The 16,088-nt window shown below is 38.4% G+C and overlaps 6 protein-coding genes across 6 annotated transcripts; 2 read left to right on the top strand and 4 right to left on the bottom strand.

Annotated features, from left to right (window-relative positions):
- Nucleotides 1-352: 352 nt before the first annotated feature.
- Nucleotides 353-2,848, bottom strand: dymA (dynamin like protein; the record flags this gene model as incomplete). Its single annotated transcript, XM_004361595.1, has 3 exons — nt 353-627; nt 701-2,536; nt 2,623-2,848. 3 exons carry the CDS (start codon nt 2,846-2,848, stop codon nt 353-355), a joined length of 2,337 nt encoding a protein of 778 aa, XP_004361652.1.
- A 1,073-nt stretch (nt 2,849-3,921) lies between these two features.
- On the bottom strand, nt 3,922-6,303 carry DFA_05936 (uncharacterized protein; the record flags this gene model as incomplete). Its single annotated transcript, XM_004361594.1, has 2 exons — nt 3,922-6,118; nt 6,296-6,303. The coding sequence occupies 2 exons, from the start codon at nt 6,301-6,303 to the stop codon at nt 3,922-3,924; spliced, it is 2,205 nt and encodes a 734-aa protein (XP_004361651.1).
- A 71-nt stretch (nt 6,304-6,374) lies between these two features.
- Nucleotides 6,375-8,561, bottom strand: DFA_05935 (uncharacterized protein; the record flags this gene model as incomplete). The annotated part of the gene is made up of 1 exon (XM_004361593.1): nt 6,375-8,561. The coding sequence occupies one exon, from the start codon at nt 8,559-8,561 to the stop codon at nt 6,375-6,377; it is 2,187 nt and encodes a 728-aa protein (XP_004361650.1).
- A 1,087-nt stretch (nt 8,562-9,648) lies between these two features.
- DFA_05934 (uncharacterized protein) lies at nt 9,649-10,857 on the top strand (the record flags this gene model as incomplete). The annotated part of the gene is made up of 1 exon (XM_004361592.1): nt 9,649-10,857. One exon carries the CDS (start codon nt 9,649-9,651, stop codon nt 10,855-10,857), a length of 1,209 nt encoding a protein of 402 aa, XP_004361649.1.
- Nucleotides 10,858-11,152: 295 nt separating this feature from the next.
- spkA-2 (ankyrin repeat-containing protein) lies at nt 11,153-13,406 on the bottom strand (the record flags this gene model as incomplete). The annotated part of the gene is made up of 6 exons (XM_004361591.1): nt 11,153-11,530; nt 11,600-11,954; nt 12,025-12,337; nt 12,433-12,769; nt 13,154-13,324; nt 13,404-13,406. 6 exons carry the CDS (start codon nt 13,404-13,406, stop codon nt 11,153-11,155), a joined length of 1,557 nt encoding a protein of 518 aa, XP_004361648.1.
- Nucleotides 13,407-14,020: 614 nt separating this feature from the next.
- DFA_05932 (uncharacterized protein) lies at nt 14,021-16,044 on the top strand (the record flags this gene model as incomplete). Its single annotated transcript, XM_004361590.1, has 4 exons — nt 14,021-14,174; nt 14,251-14,358; nt 15,202-15,836; nt 15,907-16,044. The coding sequence occupies 4 exons, from the start codon at nt 14,021-14,023 to the stop codon at nt 16,042-16,044; spliced, it is 1,035 nt and encodes a 344-aa protein (XP_004361647.1).
- Between the last annotated feature and the right edge of the window lie 44 nt (nt 16,045-16,088).

The raw sequence follows: 16,088 nt of genomic DNA, 5'->3' as shown, positions 1-16,088 counted from the left end.
TAAACCACCACTCATGTCAATCAATATTAATAAATGACGAAGCCATCACCGATCTATATATATAACCAATGGCACAATTGAAAGATGGGTGTATTTTGTCAACTAAAACAATTGTGGTAACAACGTTGGTTTTAATTCTATTTTGTCCAGTGGTTGGTTTTTGTTTTTTTTATTTTCAAATTTCCATTTTTTGATTGGTGGCTTTGAAAAAACACTACCACGACTTGGATTCAATCAATAATTGGCAACCACGATCAAATTTGATCGATCGATGACTCTTCAGATAACATGTATTGATAATATGGCAAAGGGGTTGTTTAATTTATTATATATTGGGGGTTTTTTAAAAAAGTTATTTTGAAACAGAACTAAAATCTCTAATTTCATTAATAATTTCATTGGCCTTTCTCAAAACGTCAATCATTGCCTTGCAAGACTTTCTCTTTGATGAGATTTGAGGAGACTCTTCTAATAACTCGTCAAATAATTCCTCTCTGTACAATGCACCAACCAATTCATTTTGAATTTGTTCCTTTGATTGATTAACAAGGAAATGCATAATCGATTTTGGTACTGTATCCTTTACATTCTTTTTAACAATATTGAAATATGATAATAATAATTCACCTAAAAAAAATAAAATTAAATGGTTAATATAAATTATATATAAATTTTTTTGTCTGTTCTCTTTTATACATACGAATAATTTCAGTTTCAAACTTTTCTCTTGAATTTAAATCTTCAGAAGCCTTGATGGTTGATGGTACTTGAGATAATTTGTCACTACGATATTCATTTAATCTATTATTTGAATGTTGTTGTTGATAGTTGAAAATGGATTGAGATGGATTATTGGATTGATTAGAGTATGACATGGAGTTGGAGTTGGACGAGGTTGGGTCTGGAGAAGCTCTAAAGAAACTGGAAAAGAAGGATCCTTGTGGTTGATCCTGTGACGATTGTTGTTGTTGACGACCACCTGGAACAGGCTTGGACGATGATTGTTGTTGTTGTGGTTGTTGTTGTTGTTGTTGCTGTTGTTGTTGTTGTGGGCCGCCGGCTGGTTGCTTGGCTTGGTTTTGTGGAGCGGGTTGTGGAGGATATCCACCCTTTTGATTTACATTTGGTACCCAAAGTGGATTGGCAACGTTTTGATTGTTGTTTTGTCCGTTTTGGTTGCTTTGTGTGTTTTGTTGGTGGTTCAACATTTGCAAGTGCATCTCTTGTTGTGCCTTCTTTTCGACGAGTGCCTCAAGAATACCGTCACCACCGACAAAATCGGGATGTGATGTGTTGATAAAGGCAAGTTCGATCTTGATAAGGTTCTCAATCATTGACTTGGTGGGCATCTTGTGCTTTTGGAGCAAGTTGTTGACAACTTCGATGACACGTGACTTGAGGTTGATAAAACGTGACAACTCCTTGGCTTCGAGTTGTGCAATGATACGTTGGAGCTCGTCATAGACGAGTTCGACACATTGTGTGGATGGGTCTTCGAGACGTGACACTTGACGCTTGACAAGCAACTCAAACGAAACTTCTGGGATAAAGATGGCGGCACGAGGACCGGTGGCGTTACGCATGGTGGTACGAATGTCGTTGAGACTGACACCGTCCATTGGATCGATACTGTTGATGCACTGCGAAAACACTTCGTTAAAGATGTACGAGATACGGGCACCACCGCACAATTCGTTGGTTGACAAGTCGGTTAGCTTACCGTCGATAGCATCCTTGAAATTGGTTGAAAAGATGGTGATGATCTGGAGCAAGAGTGCACCTTGGCTGTTCTTGGTGTCGTAGAGTGGGTCACCGTAGCTTGTCAACTCTTGTTGCACCTCGCTGAGCATCTTGGACACCTTGACCTTGAGCTCTGGCAAACAGTCACGAATGTGGAACATGAGCAACTTGTTGAGCGTCTTGGAGAGGTATGCAGTACCGCTGCGGTTGGCAATGTTTTTGTATATGGGGTGGTTCTTAAAGTAGAGAATCTCAGACTTGAGCGAGTCACGAATCGACTTTTTCGAAATGATATCCTCTTGACTACGATTGATGACACCGACAAAACCAAGAGTCAATGGGATGACACGACCGGTCAACACGTCCATAGCATCGGTACCCTTATCCATCAAGTCGAGCTTGGTGATGACACCGATGGTACGTTTGCCCTCTGGATCGACCTCACGGGCCAATTGGAGTGCATCTGAATTGGCAAGATCGGTATTGGCGGGGGTAACGGCCAAAATAATGGCATTGGGACGCTTAATATATGCCATGATCATACGACGGATTTGTGACTCAATATCCGATGGTTGATCTCCTACTGGGACCTTGGTGATACCTGGCAAATCAACCAATGTCAAATTTACAACATGTGGTGAATATATCTTGAGGTTGATTGGTTGTGCTGAAATACCCTTATTCTTGCCTGTCAACCGATCGGTATCCTTTATAATCTCGTCACGAATCTCTGAAAATTCATAAAACATATCGTTTGGTTTATGTAAGAATTCTCCCCATTCTTGTGTTGGTGCATCTAAATAATTAAATGAATGAATGTTAAAGACTATACTATACTATATTGTTTCTTTTTTCTTTTTTTTTTTCTTTTTCTATTCTTACCATCGTCTGCAATTGGTAAATGAGTAAGTTGAAGAATCAAAGGTCTTCTAGTGACAATGCCTGAACCTCTTGGAAGAAAGTCTCTTCCTACTATATTTTCGAGTACCGATGACTTTCCTGACGATTGACTACCAACTACAACAATCTGAGGTAAATCCAAAGGATCAGTTCCCAATGTATTGAAAACATCTTGTAACTTGTTGATGACTGGGATTAATTGATCCATTATTATATTATGTTGATAGATATGTAAGTTCTGTGACTAGACTAGTTGGTGTTGATGTTTACTTGTTGGTTGGTTGGTATGTGTGTATACAAAGATATATATAAAAATAGTAATAATAATATAAATACAATAAAAAATAATAATATAAAACCTATAATATTATACTACTACTACAAACTGCTGTGAATAATAATGACGACTGTACTGTGATGATTATGGTTGATGATGAGTGCAGAGAGAGAGGATAAAGGTGAATGTATAACGCCTTTTAAATGAATGGATTTAAAATATAAATATATTTAGTTTTTGAATGATAATAATGAGTCAAGTGGAGTTGGAGTTTCAATGTAAAAAGCAAAAATAATTAAAAAAAATAAAAAAAAAAACAAGAGGGAAACCACCATATGCATCGTTCATTCTCCAAGGCATAGGAAAACCATTATTCTCAAATATTAAGGTACAACTAGTGTTAGAGAGTTACGGTATTTGAATGAAAACACGATTGTGTATCGAAAAATCAAGTTTATTATTCGTTGTTTGTTGTGTTGCAATTATTTTACTGTGAATATTAAATATAATTACCACAAACAAGCATGGGTCAGACCTCAATCTTGATTTTGTGAGCCGAGGAGGAGGAAGAACCCCTCATGAGATTTATTGCATTGCCTCGTCACCTATAGGTGGGTATCAAATTGACAATTGATTATAAGAGACTAACTACTAGAGAGGCAATGCAATAAATCTCATGGTATAGTCGGTGTCCTAGCACAAGCAAATGGTGATGTGATGGTCATGGTACTATTGTTCTTGAATTCTAACTACCTGCTATTGATAATGATTGGTGTCGATTCCTAGGTGTGCCTCATTGATCTATCCATGTGATATATACATATAAAAGGTTTACATACTCTATTGAATTGAGCTAATTCTTTTGACCTAGATCTTTGTTGTCGATGAACAGGTTTTAAAAGTGGTTTGAATGAAAAGTTCACAACAAAAATATAAGAGTTGGAAAAGAACACTCAACTCTTAAACAATTGTTTTAAATACTATTTAATTTCTTTATTTATTTATTAATTTGTAAATTCTATAGTATCATTAAATGCAAGTAATTTTTTATCAACACCTGTTCTAAGTTTGTGGATATTTTGTTCTTGAGTAGACCATCCTTGGAATAGGTTTGAAGCAAGACGGTATAATGCAAGAAAGAGTCTAGCTTGCATGACCTTCTTTATGATGAAAGAGTAATGAGCCAAATGCATAAAGGTGTAGATACTCTCAAAGTACCATGGTTTCTGTGGACATGTTGTTGTAAATTTGATTGGTGTCTGTGATAATGTTAGTGCCCTGTTCTCGGCATCCGACAGGTCGACGGTGATACCAGTGACTCTGAGGATTTCGAAATAGGTGTCGAGGCATTTGTGGTGATCTACCGATTGATACGCCAAAGCGATGGCTGTCAACGGAGAAAACAAATCAAGGGCAAGTTGACGTCCCTCTTTATCTCGGTATGTGTTTTTGACGGCACGCATGTGGTTTTCGAGAAGAGGTACATCTACCAACTTTAGCGTTTTTTGGGTGAATTTGTGTCGATAGACTGAGTCTAGTTTGTCTCTAGCGGTACGACTGATCTCGGTATCCTGCTGATCAAATTGACATAGTTGGCAATGGCAGATCTTGACGCCAAAATATTCATCCAACCATGACATTCTGGCAGCGTACGATGGCAATATTCGGCATGTATAGTTTGCCATAATCTCTTGGTTGGCTTTGATATTGGTGGTGGCATGGATAAACATCATGTCGCCAATGAGGAAACGAGTGACATTACCAAGACAACTGTGGTTGATGAGTGATGGTATTGGCCACACTCCACATGTTGGCTGTTCATATTCATGGTATGTATTGTATCTGATGATTCTTTGAATACGTTCATCGTCAAGTGGTATCTGTGAAAGTGGATCATCCAAATAGGTTTGATTAACATTGTTTTCTGTTGTTGTTGGATTTTTGTTGTTGTTGATGTTTTTTGATTTTGCTACATCCTCTTCACCAGAATAAAGAACAGATAATTGTTTTTTCGCAAGAGGATTAGATTTGATTGCTTGTTTAATCAAGCCAGGCATGTTTTCTTCCTTGTATTCTTGATCCAAAACTCCAACACCTTTTGATACTATTAGCAACGTTCCCAAAGGTACATCTCTTGTTACAATGAGACCACGACCCATCGTTTCGGTTTGAATAATATCCACCGGTCCAATGTATTCACTGCAATCTACAAATTGCTCGAATGGATTTTCGCTCGTCGATTTGGCTTGTTGACGAATACTTTTCAAGTCGTATATACCATTGTCTCTTTCTTCTATTCTTTCCTTGCATTTCTTGGTGTATAGGACCGCCTCTTCATATTTTGGTGATATTTTTAATAGTTTTTTGTAGCTATCACTCGCTTGCTCGTAGAGACCAAGCGCATAGTATGCTTTACCCATTCTTGCATAGACCTTGATCTCTTGCGGCAACTTTTGCAAGAGTATCAAGCCGAGTGGGATACATTCATGGTATCGTTGGAGTGCCAACAATGCAGCCAATTTGTTGAGTTGCAAGATCGAATGATCCTTGTCAAACCCAGCAAGACCAAGGTCATAACAAGAGAGAGCACGACCATATCTTCCCTGGGTATAGAAATCATTTCCTCGTAGACGCCATCCTTCGATATCTTTTGGTAACCTGGCAGCGAGCGATTCCTTCCAATCGGCATGACGATCGACGAGATGACAATGATTGACATCTTCGATAAATTCAATATCATCGTCGGGATTGGCGATATGAACAACAGAAAAGTTACTGTTTTGAACGACATTTGGTTCTTTGATGGCAAGAACAACACCAGCAGGAAATGCCAATGCTACCTCTTTTTGAATTGGTCCCTTTCCTGGTAGTCGATAGTTTGCAACAACGACAACCAACACATTGTCCAGCTTGGTTACATCGCCGTCGCTGATCACTAGTTGAATGAAACTACTACTACTATTATAATGATCCTTTGAGGAGATGTGTGCATCACCAACTGTTTGTACAATCAACACTCTACCAGTGTGTATAGTATCTGCTGACAAGTCTTGTACAGCAACCGGTTCCAATTGAGATGCTTCTACTGTTGTTGGAGTATGCTTGATCGTACTAATATTTTGATAAACCTTTTTTCCTTGTTCACTTTGTGTGATGACACAATCAACTTTCTTTGACATTTCTCTATCTTGTAGTGTCGTTCTATATATATATATATATATATATAAATATAAATATATATAAGATATATAAATATAAATATATATAAGATATGTACATAGATGAATGAAATGAAACGAATCTTTGGTGAACATGGTTTTTTTTTGTACTACCAAATTAAATTATTAATTAACTACTGGTGATTTATTTAGCTTCTACAGTTTCATTATTTATATGTATGCTAATATATTATTTAATTTAATGATTTGTTTGTTTGTTTGTTTATTTATTTATTTATTTATTTATTGATTAATTCAACAGTATCATGAAAAGTTAATAATGTTTTAGAAGCACCTTTTTTAAGGTATTCAATATCTTGTTCTTTAAAAGTTAAACCTTCAAAGATGGTTGAACATTGACGAAATAGTGCAAGTAGACAACGCGCCATCATGACTTGCAGTGGGTTTATAGTAAGAGTGAGAAACGCCATATTTAAAAGCGCGGTGGTATTTTCATAGTAGAATGGTACACGAGGACACGGTATCGTAAATTTGATCGGTGTAGTTGATGGCGATGGTCGTCTGTTCTCGGCATCGAATAGGTCGAGGTTGATACCAGAGGCATGAAGGATTTCCGAAACCACCTTTAAAGCATCTTTGTCCTCGCTGATCGAGGCAAGGCAACCGAGTGGAGAAAACAAATCAAAGGCAAGACGCTCCTTAAAGTCTGGGTTGAGAGTCTTGACAGCTTTGATATGGGTTTTGAGGAGAGGTATATCGCTCGAGCCGAGTCTGCCCTGTCGATGTTGGAATTGGCTTCTAAAGACTTGGTCGAGTTGGTGTCGAGCTTCTCGGATGTGGTTGGGTTCGTGGAGATCGGATTGGCACAGCATACAGCGACAGTTTGTCACACCAAGTCTGGATATATGCTCCATTCTGAGCTTGTAAGATGGCAACATTAGGTTGTTGATGCTGACAAACACCTCTTGGTTGGCTCTGATATTGGTGGTGGCATACGTAAACATCATATCACCAATACGGAACCGCGTGGCGTTACCAAGACAACTGTGGTTGATGAGCGAGGCCAACGGCGATACCGTCGCCGACTGATAATCACGATCCAAAATCATATTGTGTGCAAGGATGCCTTCAATACGCGCCTGTTCAATGGGTTTGTTGGCGGCGGGACCGTCGAGTTGGTTAAAGTCGCTTATCGTGGCCGGCGTTGTCAATTGATCACCCCCAGAATAAAGATGAGAAACTTGTGCTTTGAGAAGAGGATTGTGTTTGGTGGCTTGTTTAATCGCCTCCATCATATTGTTAAGATCCGGGTCACTACGATCCGAGCTTCCAATACCTCTTGATACCATTAGCAGCGTTCCAAATGGTACATCTTTTGTTACGGCGAGACCACGACCCATCGTCTCGGTTAGAATAATTTCCAGCGGTCCAAGGTATTCACTGCAGTCTGCAAATTGCTCGTGTTCCTTGCCCATATGACCTACTTCTGATTTGACTTGTTTACGAATCTTTTCGAGATCGTATTTACCATTGTCTCTTTCTTCTATTCTTTCCTTGCATTTCTTGGTGTATAGGACCGCCTCTTCGTACTTTGGTGATATTTTTAATAGTTTTTTGTAGCTATCACTCGCTTGCTCGTAGAGACCAAGCGCATAGTATGCTTTACCCATTCTTGCATAGATCTTGATCTCTTGAGGCAGCTTTTTCAAGAGCAAAAAGCCAAGTGGAATACATTCATAGTATCGTTGGAGTGCCAACAATGCAGCCAATTTGTTGAGTTGCAAGATCGAATGATCCTTGTCAAACCCAGCAAGACCAAGGTCATAACAAGAGAGAGCACGATCATAATATCTTTGCGTGTAGAAATCATTTCCTCGTAGACGCCATCCTTCGATATCTTTTGGTAATCTGGCAGCGAGCGATTCCTTCCACTCGGCATTGACAAGATGACAGTAGTTGACATCTTCGATAAAGTCAAAGTTATTGGAATGAGTGATATGAACAAACACATTGTCAGAGATTGTAACGACAATTGGTTCTTTGATGGCAAGTACAACACCGCGTGGAAATAGCAATGATGTTTCATTTATTACCTTTCCTGGTAATCTAAAGTTTCTAATCGTTACAATTATTGCATGGTTATTGTTGTTGTTGTTGTTGTCTGCTGCTGTTCCTGACTCTGTAGTTTGATCACTGACCAATAGTTGAATGGTACCATTACCTGATATAACGTATGCATCAGCAATTGTTTTAACTACCAACACTCTACCAGTGTTGACAGTATCTACTGACAAGTCTGTGATACCAATTGGTTCCAATTCAGATGCATCGGCTGTTGATGCACCCTTTGCTACAATATAATCTTTATAAGCACTTATTCCTTGTTTCCCATTATGTTTCTTGATCAAACTTGATCTGTCTATATCTTTTGATTTGATCTTATTCTTATTTTCTTCGCTGCTCATATTTAATGATATTAAATGACCTTTTTGTAAAATTTTTTTTTTCGATATAAAATGAATACTTTTTTAAATCATGACAACCCGTGATGAGAGGTACAAAAAAATTGTTGTAGATTTGACCGTTTTGGACGCTGCTTTGAGGAACCTGCTGAGAACTTCCTTGTGAATCTTAAGGTGGTGTTGTTGTATTACTGCTCATTGAAGAAGTATATAAATAATCAAAACAATAGTTATATCTAGTTTATTGTTGTTTGCAGTCGATCAGGGGTCAGGGGCCGCAGGTAAGGTCCCCTCTTAAATTTGAGCCTTTATTTTGAAATGAGGAAAAAAAAGAGTCTGTCAGTATGATCCAAAATATGAAATAAATAAATATAAATAGACATACTTTGGGGCCCAAATTGTGTTGATGCCTAGGTTTTTGCCCTGGCAATTATTTTGAATATCTTAACGGACGGTGACCATTTTTCCAAACTTTAAAAATACCAAGTAGCAGCATATTACGTGCTGCATTCACATCCCGGTTGAAGCTTTTTCCGCAACCAGTGCACAAAACACGTTTCCATGGCACAGTCATTCTGTGCTTGTTGTGCAGGGCCTTACTTGATTTTCTGATAGCTGGACTGTATCTGTTCTGTCCGTGTCGATAGTCGAACTTTTTTGTTGAAGACGATTGGCATTTCACGAGATGAAAATCATCCAAAGGATCCTCATGGTTCGTTGAGGTCAGAATGGATCAAGTTTTGCTCCTCTTGGTGGAAAAAACAATCAAAATGTTGCTAAAAAGTTTAAAGAGAATTAATAAATTTAATTAAATATTTAAATAAATGAAATTAAGAAACTTACTTTGGAAGTGTTGTATTCATTAATATAAACAACGGAATATTTTTTAGATTTTAATTTGTTGACAATAGTCTTGGCTGCAAATGTTGTGACCTTGCTACGAGTGTTGTGTCCAAATTTTGCATGTACAAAAAGAACAGAAGAATCTTCTTTTAATTTAAATGAAATTAAGGATTCATGTCGACCCTTAAGGAGAAGATTGATGAAATGATTATTGTGAAAAGAAAGTATATACACACACGTATAAATGATGGATAACAAAGAGACATATGACTTTGACAGTAAATGTGCAATGCATTATAACATTAAAGGTCCTGTTAATTCAGTGGCACCACCCATCTACACTAGTAGCACATACTATGTAGACTCTGCAGACCATGGAGCAGTGTTGTGTGCTCAAGACAAGCCTACTGATGGCCGTTCAGAATGGTTGTACACTAGATGGGGCAACCCTACCAATGAGATACCCGAGAGAATGATCACCCAACTCGAAGGTGGCTATGCAACCATCCTCACATCATCGGGTATGGCAGCCATCACATCGTCGATTCTGGCTCTACTCAAGACTGGCGACCACGCTGTCTTCTCGGTCAATATCTATGGTGGCACCTATGAGTTTATTACAGACCTCTTGCCAAAGATGGGTATCTCGGTCGATATCGTCGATCCCCGAGACATTAACAACTACGCATCCAAAATCAAAGACAACACCAAATTATTGTATGGTGAGACACCTGCCAACCCAACACTCATCCTCACCGACATTGCAGCACTTGCAGCACTTGGAAAGCAACATGGTATCCCAACCATGGTCGATTCTACCTTTGGCAGTGTATACAATCAAAAGCCTATTACTTATGGTATCGACATTGTGTTGCATTCTGCCACCAAGTACTATTCAGGTCACACTGATCTAGTAGCTGGAACCATTACTTGTGCCTCAGCGGACCATTACAAACACATCTCTCATTACGTTCGTTTGTTGGGTGGTACTCCATCACCATTTACAGGATACCTTTTACAAAGAGGTATAAAGACACTTCACCTTCGTATGCCTCGTCACAATGAGAATGCATTGACTATTGCAAGATTCCTAGAGAAACATCCAAAGATTGAAACCGTTCATTATCCAGGCTTGGAATCACATCCACAACATGAATTGGCAAAGAAACAAATGCAAGGTGGATTTGGTGGTATCATTGCATTTACAGTCAAAGGTGGTGCCGAAGCTGGTAGAAAGGTAATTGAAAGTGTTCAGTTGATTACACTTGCCGTATCACTTGGTGGTGTTGAATCATTGATTGAACAAGCATCTACCATGACTCATATCATGGTACCCAAAGAAGAAAGAGAACGTGGTGGAATTGCCGATGGTCTTCTAAGATTCTCTGTTGGTTGTGAAAATGTTCAAGATTTAATCCAAGATCTTACCAATGCTTTAAATCAAGTAGTAGTATAAATAATTATAAATAAATAAATAAATAAATAAAATATATTTATTTCAATCAAAAGGTGATTTAAATTGATACAATTTTTTATTATTATTATTATTACTTTTTTGATTGATTTTCTTTTTTTACAAAAGTGATCTGTGAAAACAAATCCAAACAGTTGTTTAATTAAATATTTGTTTGGATTGGTAATTCTAATTATTCCTTTTTTGGTTGGTTGTAAAATAAAATATAAATGGTGGATGGATGATTGGATGATTGGTTGGGTTGTTTTGGGTTGTTATGTTTTTAATTTCATTTCGATTAATCGTCATCATCACCATTTGGTTTTATGGGCAATGGTTTTATAGCCTTTTCCCAGAGATCCTTATTTGATTTGTATTCAGTTTCCAATGTTTGGAGAGCCGAGACAATGTCGGTACAGGTGGGACGATTTTCAAACTTGGCATCCCAGCAATTATTAATGAGTGCTGCAAAGTTGGCTGGACAGGCAGGTGGGATGGTTGGACGGAGACCTCTCTTGGCGGTTTGAATGATGATTTGGAAATCGTGTTGAAGGTTCTTGAATTCAGAGAATGGACGTTCATAACGACAGTTTATACATCTTGTTACCAATTCCCAAAGAATCATTCCAATTGAATAAACATCTGATTTGACTGAAAATTGTTCACCAAAGTATACCTAAAACAAACAAAAATTAAATAATAAATAAATAAATATTTCTTCTTTTTGTTTTTTTTCTATTCTTACTTCTGGAGCACAATAAGCAAAAGTTCCACGCATTTTTGTTAAAGTTTCCATATTACTACCAGTGTTGAAACGACTGAGACCAAAATCGCAAACCTTTACCTCCCATTTATCGTTGACCAAAAGATTGAGTGATTTCAAATCCCTGTGTACGATTTGAGGATTCCATTTGTGTAGACACTCGATACCTCTTGCAGTCTCGATAGCAAATCTAAATGTACTATCCCATCCAATATCATATTTCTCGTTATTCATTACATGATACAAACTACCTCGACCACAATTTTCCATAACCATACATAATCTTGGTGTCAATACAGCTCCATAAAAGTTTACAACATATTTTGATCTAATTGCACTATATAAAATAAAAAGGAAATATAAAGTCAGTCTATATTCTTTTCTATATTCTTTTCTTTTCTTTTTACCTCATAATTTGGAATTCCTTTTTAAATTCATCAACTTCTTTAGCTTCAGACATTGATTTTAATATTTTGATTGCAACTTCTTTTCCTTTATACAATCCTCTGTAAACCTTTCCTGAACTTCCAGCACCCAACTTTTCAGTGTATTCAAGTTCGTTGTCATTGATAATATTAATTTCTCCAATATGTTTCATGGCAATCAATGAATCTCTCAATCCAACAATATCTGGTGTATGTGGAGATGGTAAATCATCTTCATCCAAAACATCTTTTCTACTAATAGTTGGTGATGGTTGAATTGCTATTGGTACCTCACCTAAACAAAATAAATAAATAATAAATAAAAAAAAGTTAATAACTATCCATTTCCATCTTTATCTTTTTCTCTTTTTCTTTTCTTTCTCTTATTACTTTTAAATGGAGCACAAGCTTTTAAGATTCTAATTTTCTGACCAGCAGTCGTGATACCCATTTTTTCCAAGATCTTTTCATTGATATCACCTAGGAGGTCCTTAAAGATTTGTTCCTTTACAAAATATTCCTTGTAGTCTTGGAGACCCTGCTCTTTGAGCCACTCGTACAACTCCTTGTAACGGAGCATACGGTTTGCGATTTCCTTGTGCGACTCGCACGCCAATTCATAGGGCGTCTTTTTGTCACGCCCGACAATATCGAGGTCGGCACCGGCCTTGAGAAGAGTATTTACAAGATCATCACGTCCAAGATGAACGGCATAGTGAAGAGGAGACTCGTGAAAGTTGTTCAAGAGATTGACGTTGGCACCGGCCGACAACAAGAGATTGACCATCATCAAACGTACATAGTTGTTAAAGATAGCCTTGTGCAGCGGTGTCTCTCCGCTTCTGTTTTGCACATTGACATTGACGTGTTTGGCCAAGAACAAGAGGAATGGGTCTTGACAATTGGGCGACTTGAACTTGCCGCAAAAGTAGTGCAGTGGTGTATTCACATCCTCGTTACGAATGTCGACATTGATGCCCTCAAACTGGAGCACTTTGGTGAGGATAGGTTCGTCGCTCTCCACTGCAGTGTGCAATATGGCGTATCCATTCTTGTCTTGCAAATTAATATCCGACTTGGTTTCTTTGTACGCTTGCAATAGAAAATCTACCATCTCTTCTTGATTGTTCTTTAACGCGTTGGTCATTGGTGTCTGTCCGTGTTGATCAAATGTCGTCAACATCTTGGCAAACTTCTTCTTGTCCTTGTACAACTTTTTCACCTTTTCCATATCCTTTGTCGATGTTGCTTGTCCCAGCTCTGTTTGACCTGAACTTGACATCTAAACATTACAACAAAAAATAAACAAACTTATAAGTTTTCTATCTCTCTTTTGCTGTCTCGCTGTCTCTCTAACTTACCATTTTGATATATATTTATTTATTTATGTGTTTGTTTGTTTGTTTGTTGTTTGTTTGTTTGATATAATATAATACACTCTATTTGTTGGGTTAGTAGTACTTTGTTCTCTCAATCTCTCTTTCTTTCTTTCTTAAAGGGGGAGGGTTGTAATAAATATAATAATAATACAACTAGACCGAGATATACCGATAATAATACTCGTTCCGATGATGATGATGATGTTGGGTTGTGGTTTGGTTGGTGAATGAGTAGGATGAGGTTTATGATACTTTAACATCAAGAGAAAATCCTCCTTAATATCACCAGAACAAATTTGAAAAAAATCAAAAAATAATTTTTAGTTGTTGAAAAAACCCAAAGATGCGATTCAGCACCATTCCCAATTTCGACCAAAAGGGAAAGTGAGTGAGAGTGAAGAGCAACCAAACCTCATACTTTATACAAACGAAACAAAAAAGAAATATCATCATCATTCATTGTCATTCATTGTCGTCGTCATCATCATCATCATCATATTTCATTTGTACATAGATTCAATATATATAATATAGAGAAGAGTAATATAACAACATTCATAGACACACATAGATACACATAGATATATATACAATAAAAGATGTTCAACCCATACGCACCACCTCGTGGCAAAAGTGCGCTCATTGCATCATTGACACCTGATAGAGACGACCTTCCTTCACTTGACAGCTTGAATCCCGATAATTTGAAAGATTTGACTAAAGAGGTATTGAGCGATCTCTTGAAAGCACACAGTATGTTTGTACAAAGATATATAGATAGATATAGATTAGAGATACACTAGCTAACAATGATTATTTACATTTTCAGATGTAATTCCAGGAGGATCAAAACCAGAGATGAAGAAACAAGTTAGAACATTGATTCATTCTATAAATAGTAATACACCATTACCAACATCGATACAGATGCCCAAGGGTATGGAGATGGGAGCAGATCAACTGCACCAATTCCAACAGTTACAGAATCAACAACACGAGTTGATGCAAGGTGTGGTGGGACAAGCACCAATGATGAATCCACTGTCTTTGCAATTCCAACAACCATACAACCCCATGTCGTTTGTGCCACAGACGGCTGCTCCTCCTCCACCTTATCTAGTGACGTCGCCAATGTCACAACATCAGATGCAGAGTCAATTTGTTCACACTGTATCTACTCCGCAACCTCCACCCATGTCGTATCCAGGTGCACCAAATATGGGTGTTGGTGCGTCAGTCGTGGGCGCACCATCTACCCCACAGACTGCAGATCGTACAGAACGTGCGTCGGCCAAGTCGGCCAAGGAGACGACGAGCAGCAGCGGACACCAGAGCGCTGGGTCGCCGCCACCTTCACCCAAGCACCATGAAGAGAGTGACACGTGCAAAGACTGCACGAAAAAGGCAAACAAGGAGTGCACCAACCATCGGTGCAGAGGGTGTTGTCTAAAGTATATGGTCGAGTCAAAGGATCTGTGTTTGATCCACATCAAGGACGAGAGCAGACGTCCGCGTACAAAGGAACACCCCAACGCCGAGTTGCAGTCGTTGATTGCACAGGCGCAGGCCACCTTCCCAGGGTTTAGCGTTAGCACGAGCAACACACCCGCCACAGCGACACCCACGATGGCGTCGGCTGCTGCGGGCGGCAATGCGAATGTGACCGAGCCGCTCTCGCTCGGCGTGTCTCCACTCATGATTGGCGGCAAGCCACACCACCTTGCACCACCCCCACCCCTCCATCACCACCTTCAACAACAACACATGCATCACAAGCAAGTATCGAATATCGCAATGCCAGCCGTTCCAACAGGCACCATGCATCCAGCTGCCGGCGCCAACACAGCACAACAACTCGCTTCAACACACAAGGTGCAGACCCAACTCCAAATGAAGCTCGTCAACGAGGCCGCACACTATGCCCAGCAAATTGCATTCCACCGCATGACTATGCGTAAAGACGACCAGGCCGCATTCTACTCGTGTCCACGATGCGACAAGGTCCTCGGTGTCAATGGATCGCAGTTGTGGCGTCACGTCCAATCAGAGCATCCCGACCTCTTTGTCCCACTCCTCAAACAAAATATTTATAATGGTGGATTGGTAGGCGACCAATCTGACATTTTATCGCTCAGCAAAGAGGCCGCTCAAGAACGAATCAATACCACTGCCCAATGGCTCAAAGAATTATTTTCCCCTTCCCTCCTTTTAAACAGCAACAATAGTAACGTAAACAACTCTGACAAAGACAATGATCATACACGTCTAGAAAAAATCAAAGGTTATGAATCCAGATTAGAATCATTGGTTCAATCTTTTGATCATAGAATTTCAACTAGTATTGAATCAATTCAATCAGATTCAAATTTATTTTATCAATTTTATAATCAATTATCTGAAGTTAATACTATTGATGTAAGTCATAAATATATACAGACAAGACCAGGATATATTTATTTATAATTATTTAATTATTTAATTTTAGGAATTGGAAAATCTAACCAAACAATATGAAAAAGTTAAAAATATTCATTTCTCTCCCAAACCTTTATTAATTACACCAATCCTAAATCAACAATCTCAACCAGGTGTAAATAATGATTTAATCATTCAACAATTATAGATAGAAATAAAATGAATGAATTTGTACACACACAAACAAACAAA

The sequence above is a fragment of the Cavenderia fasciculata genome (assembly GCF_000203815.1).
Source record: "Cavenderia fasciculata unplaced genomic scaffold Scf_Dfasci-G-p-12c09.r1-3, whole genome shotgun sequence".
Lineage (NCBI taxonomy): Eukaryota > Evosea > Eumycetozoa > Acytosteliales > Cavenderiaceae > Cavenderia > Cavenderia fasciculata.
The sequence above is the reverse complement of the archived record's forward strand: the minus strand, read 5'-3'. Positions and strand labels throughout refer to the sequence as shown.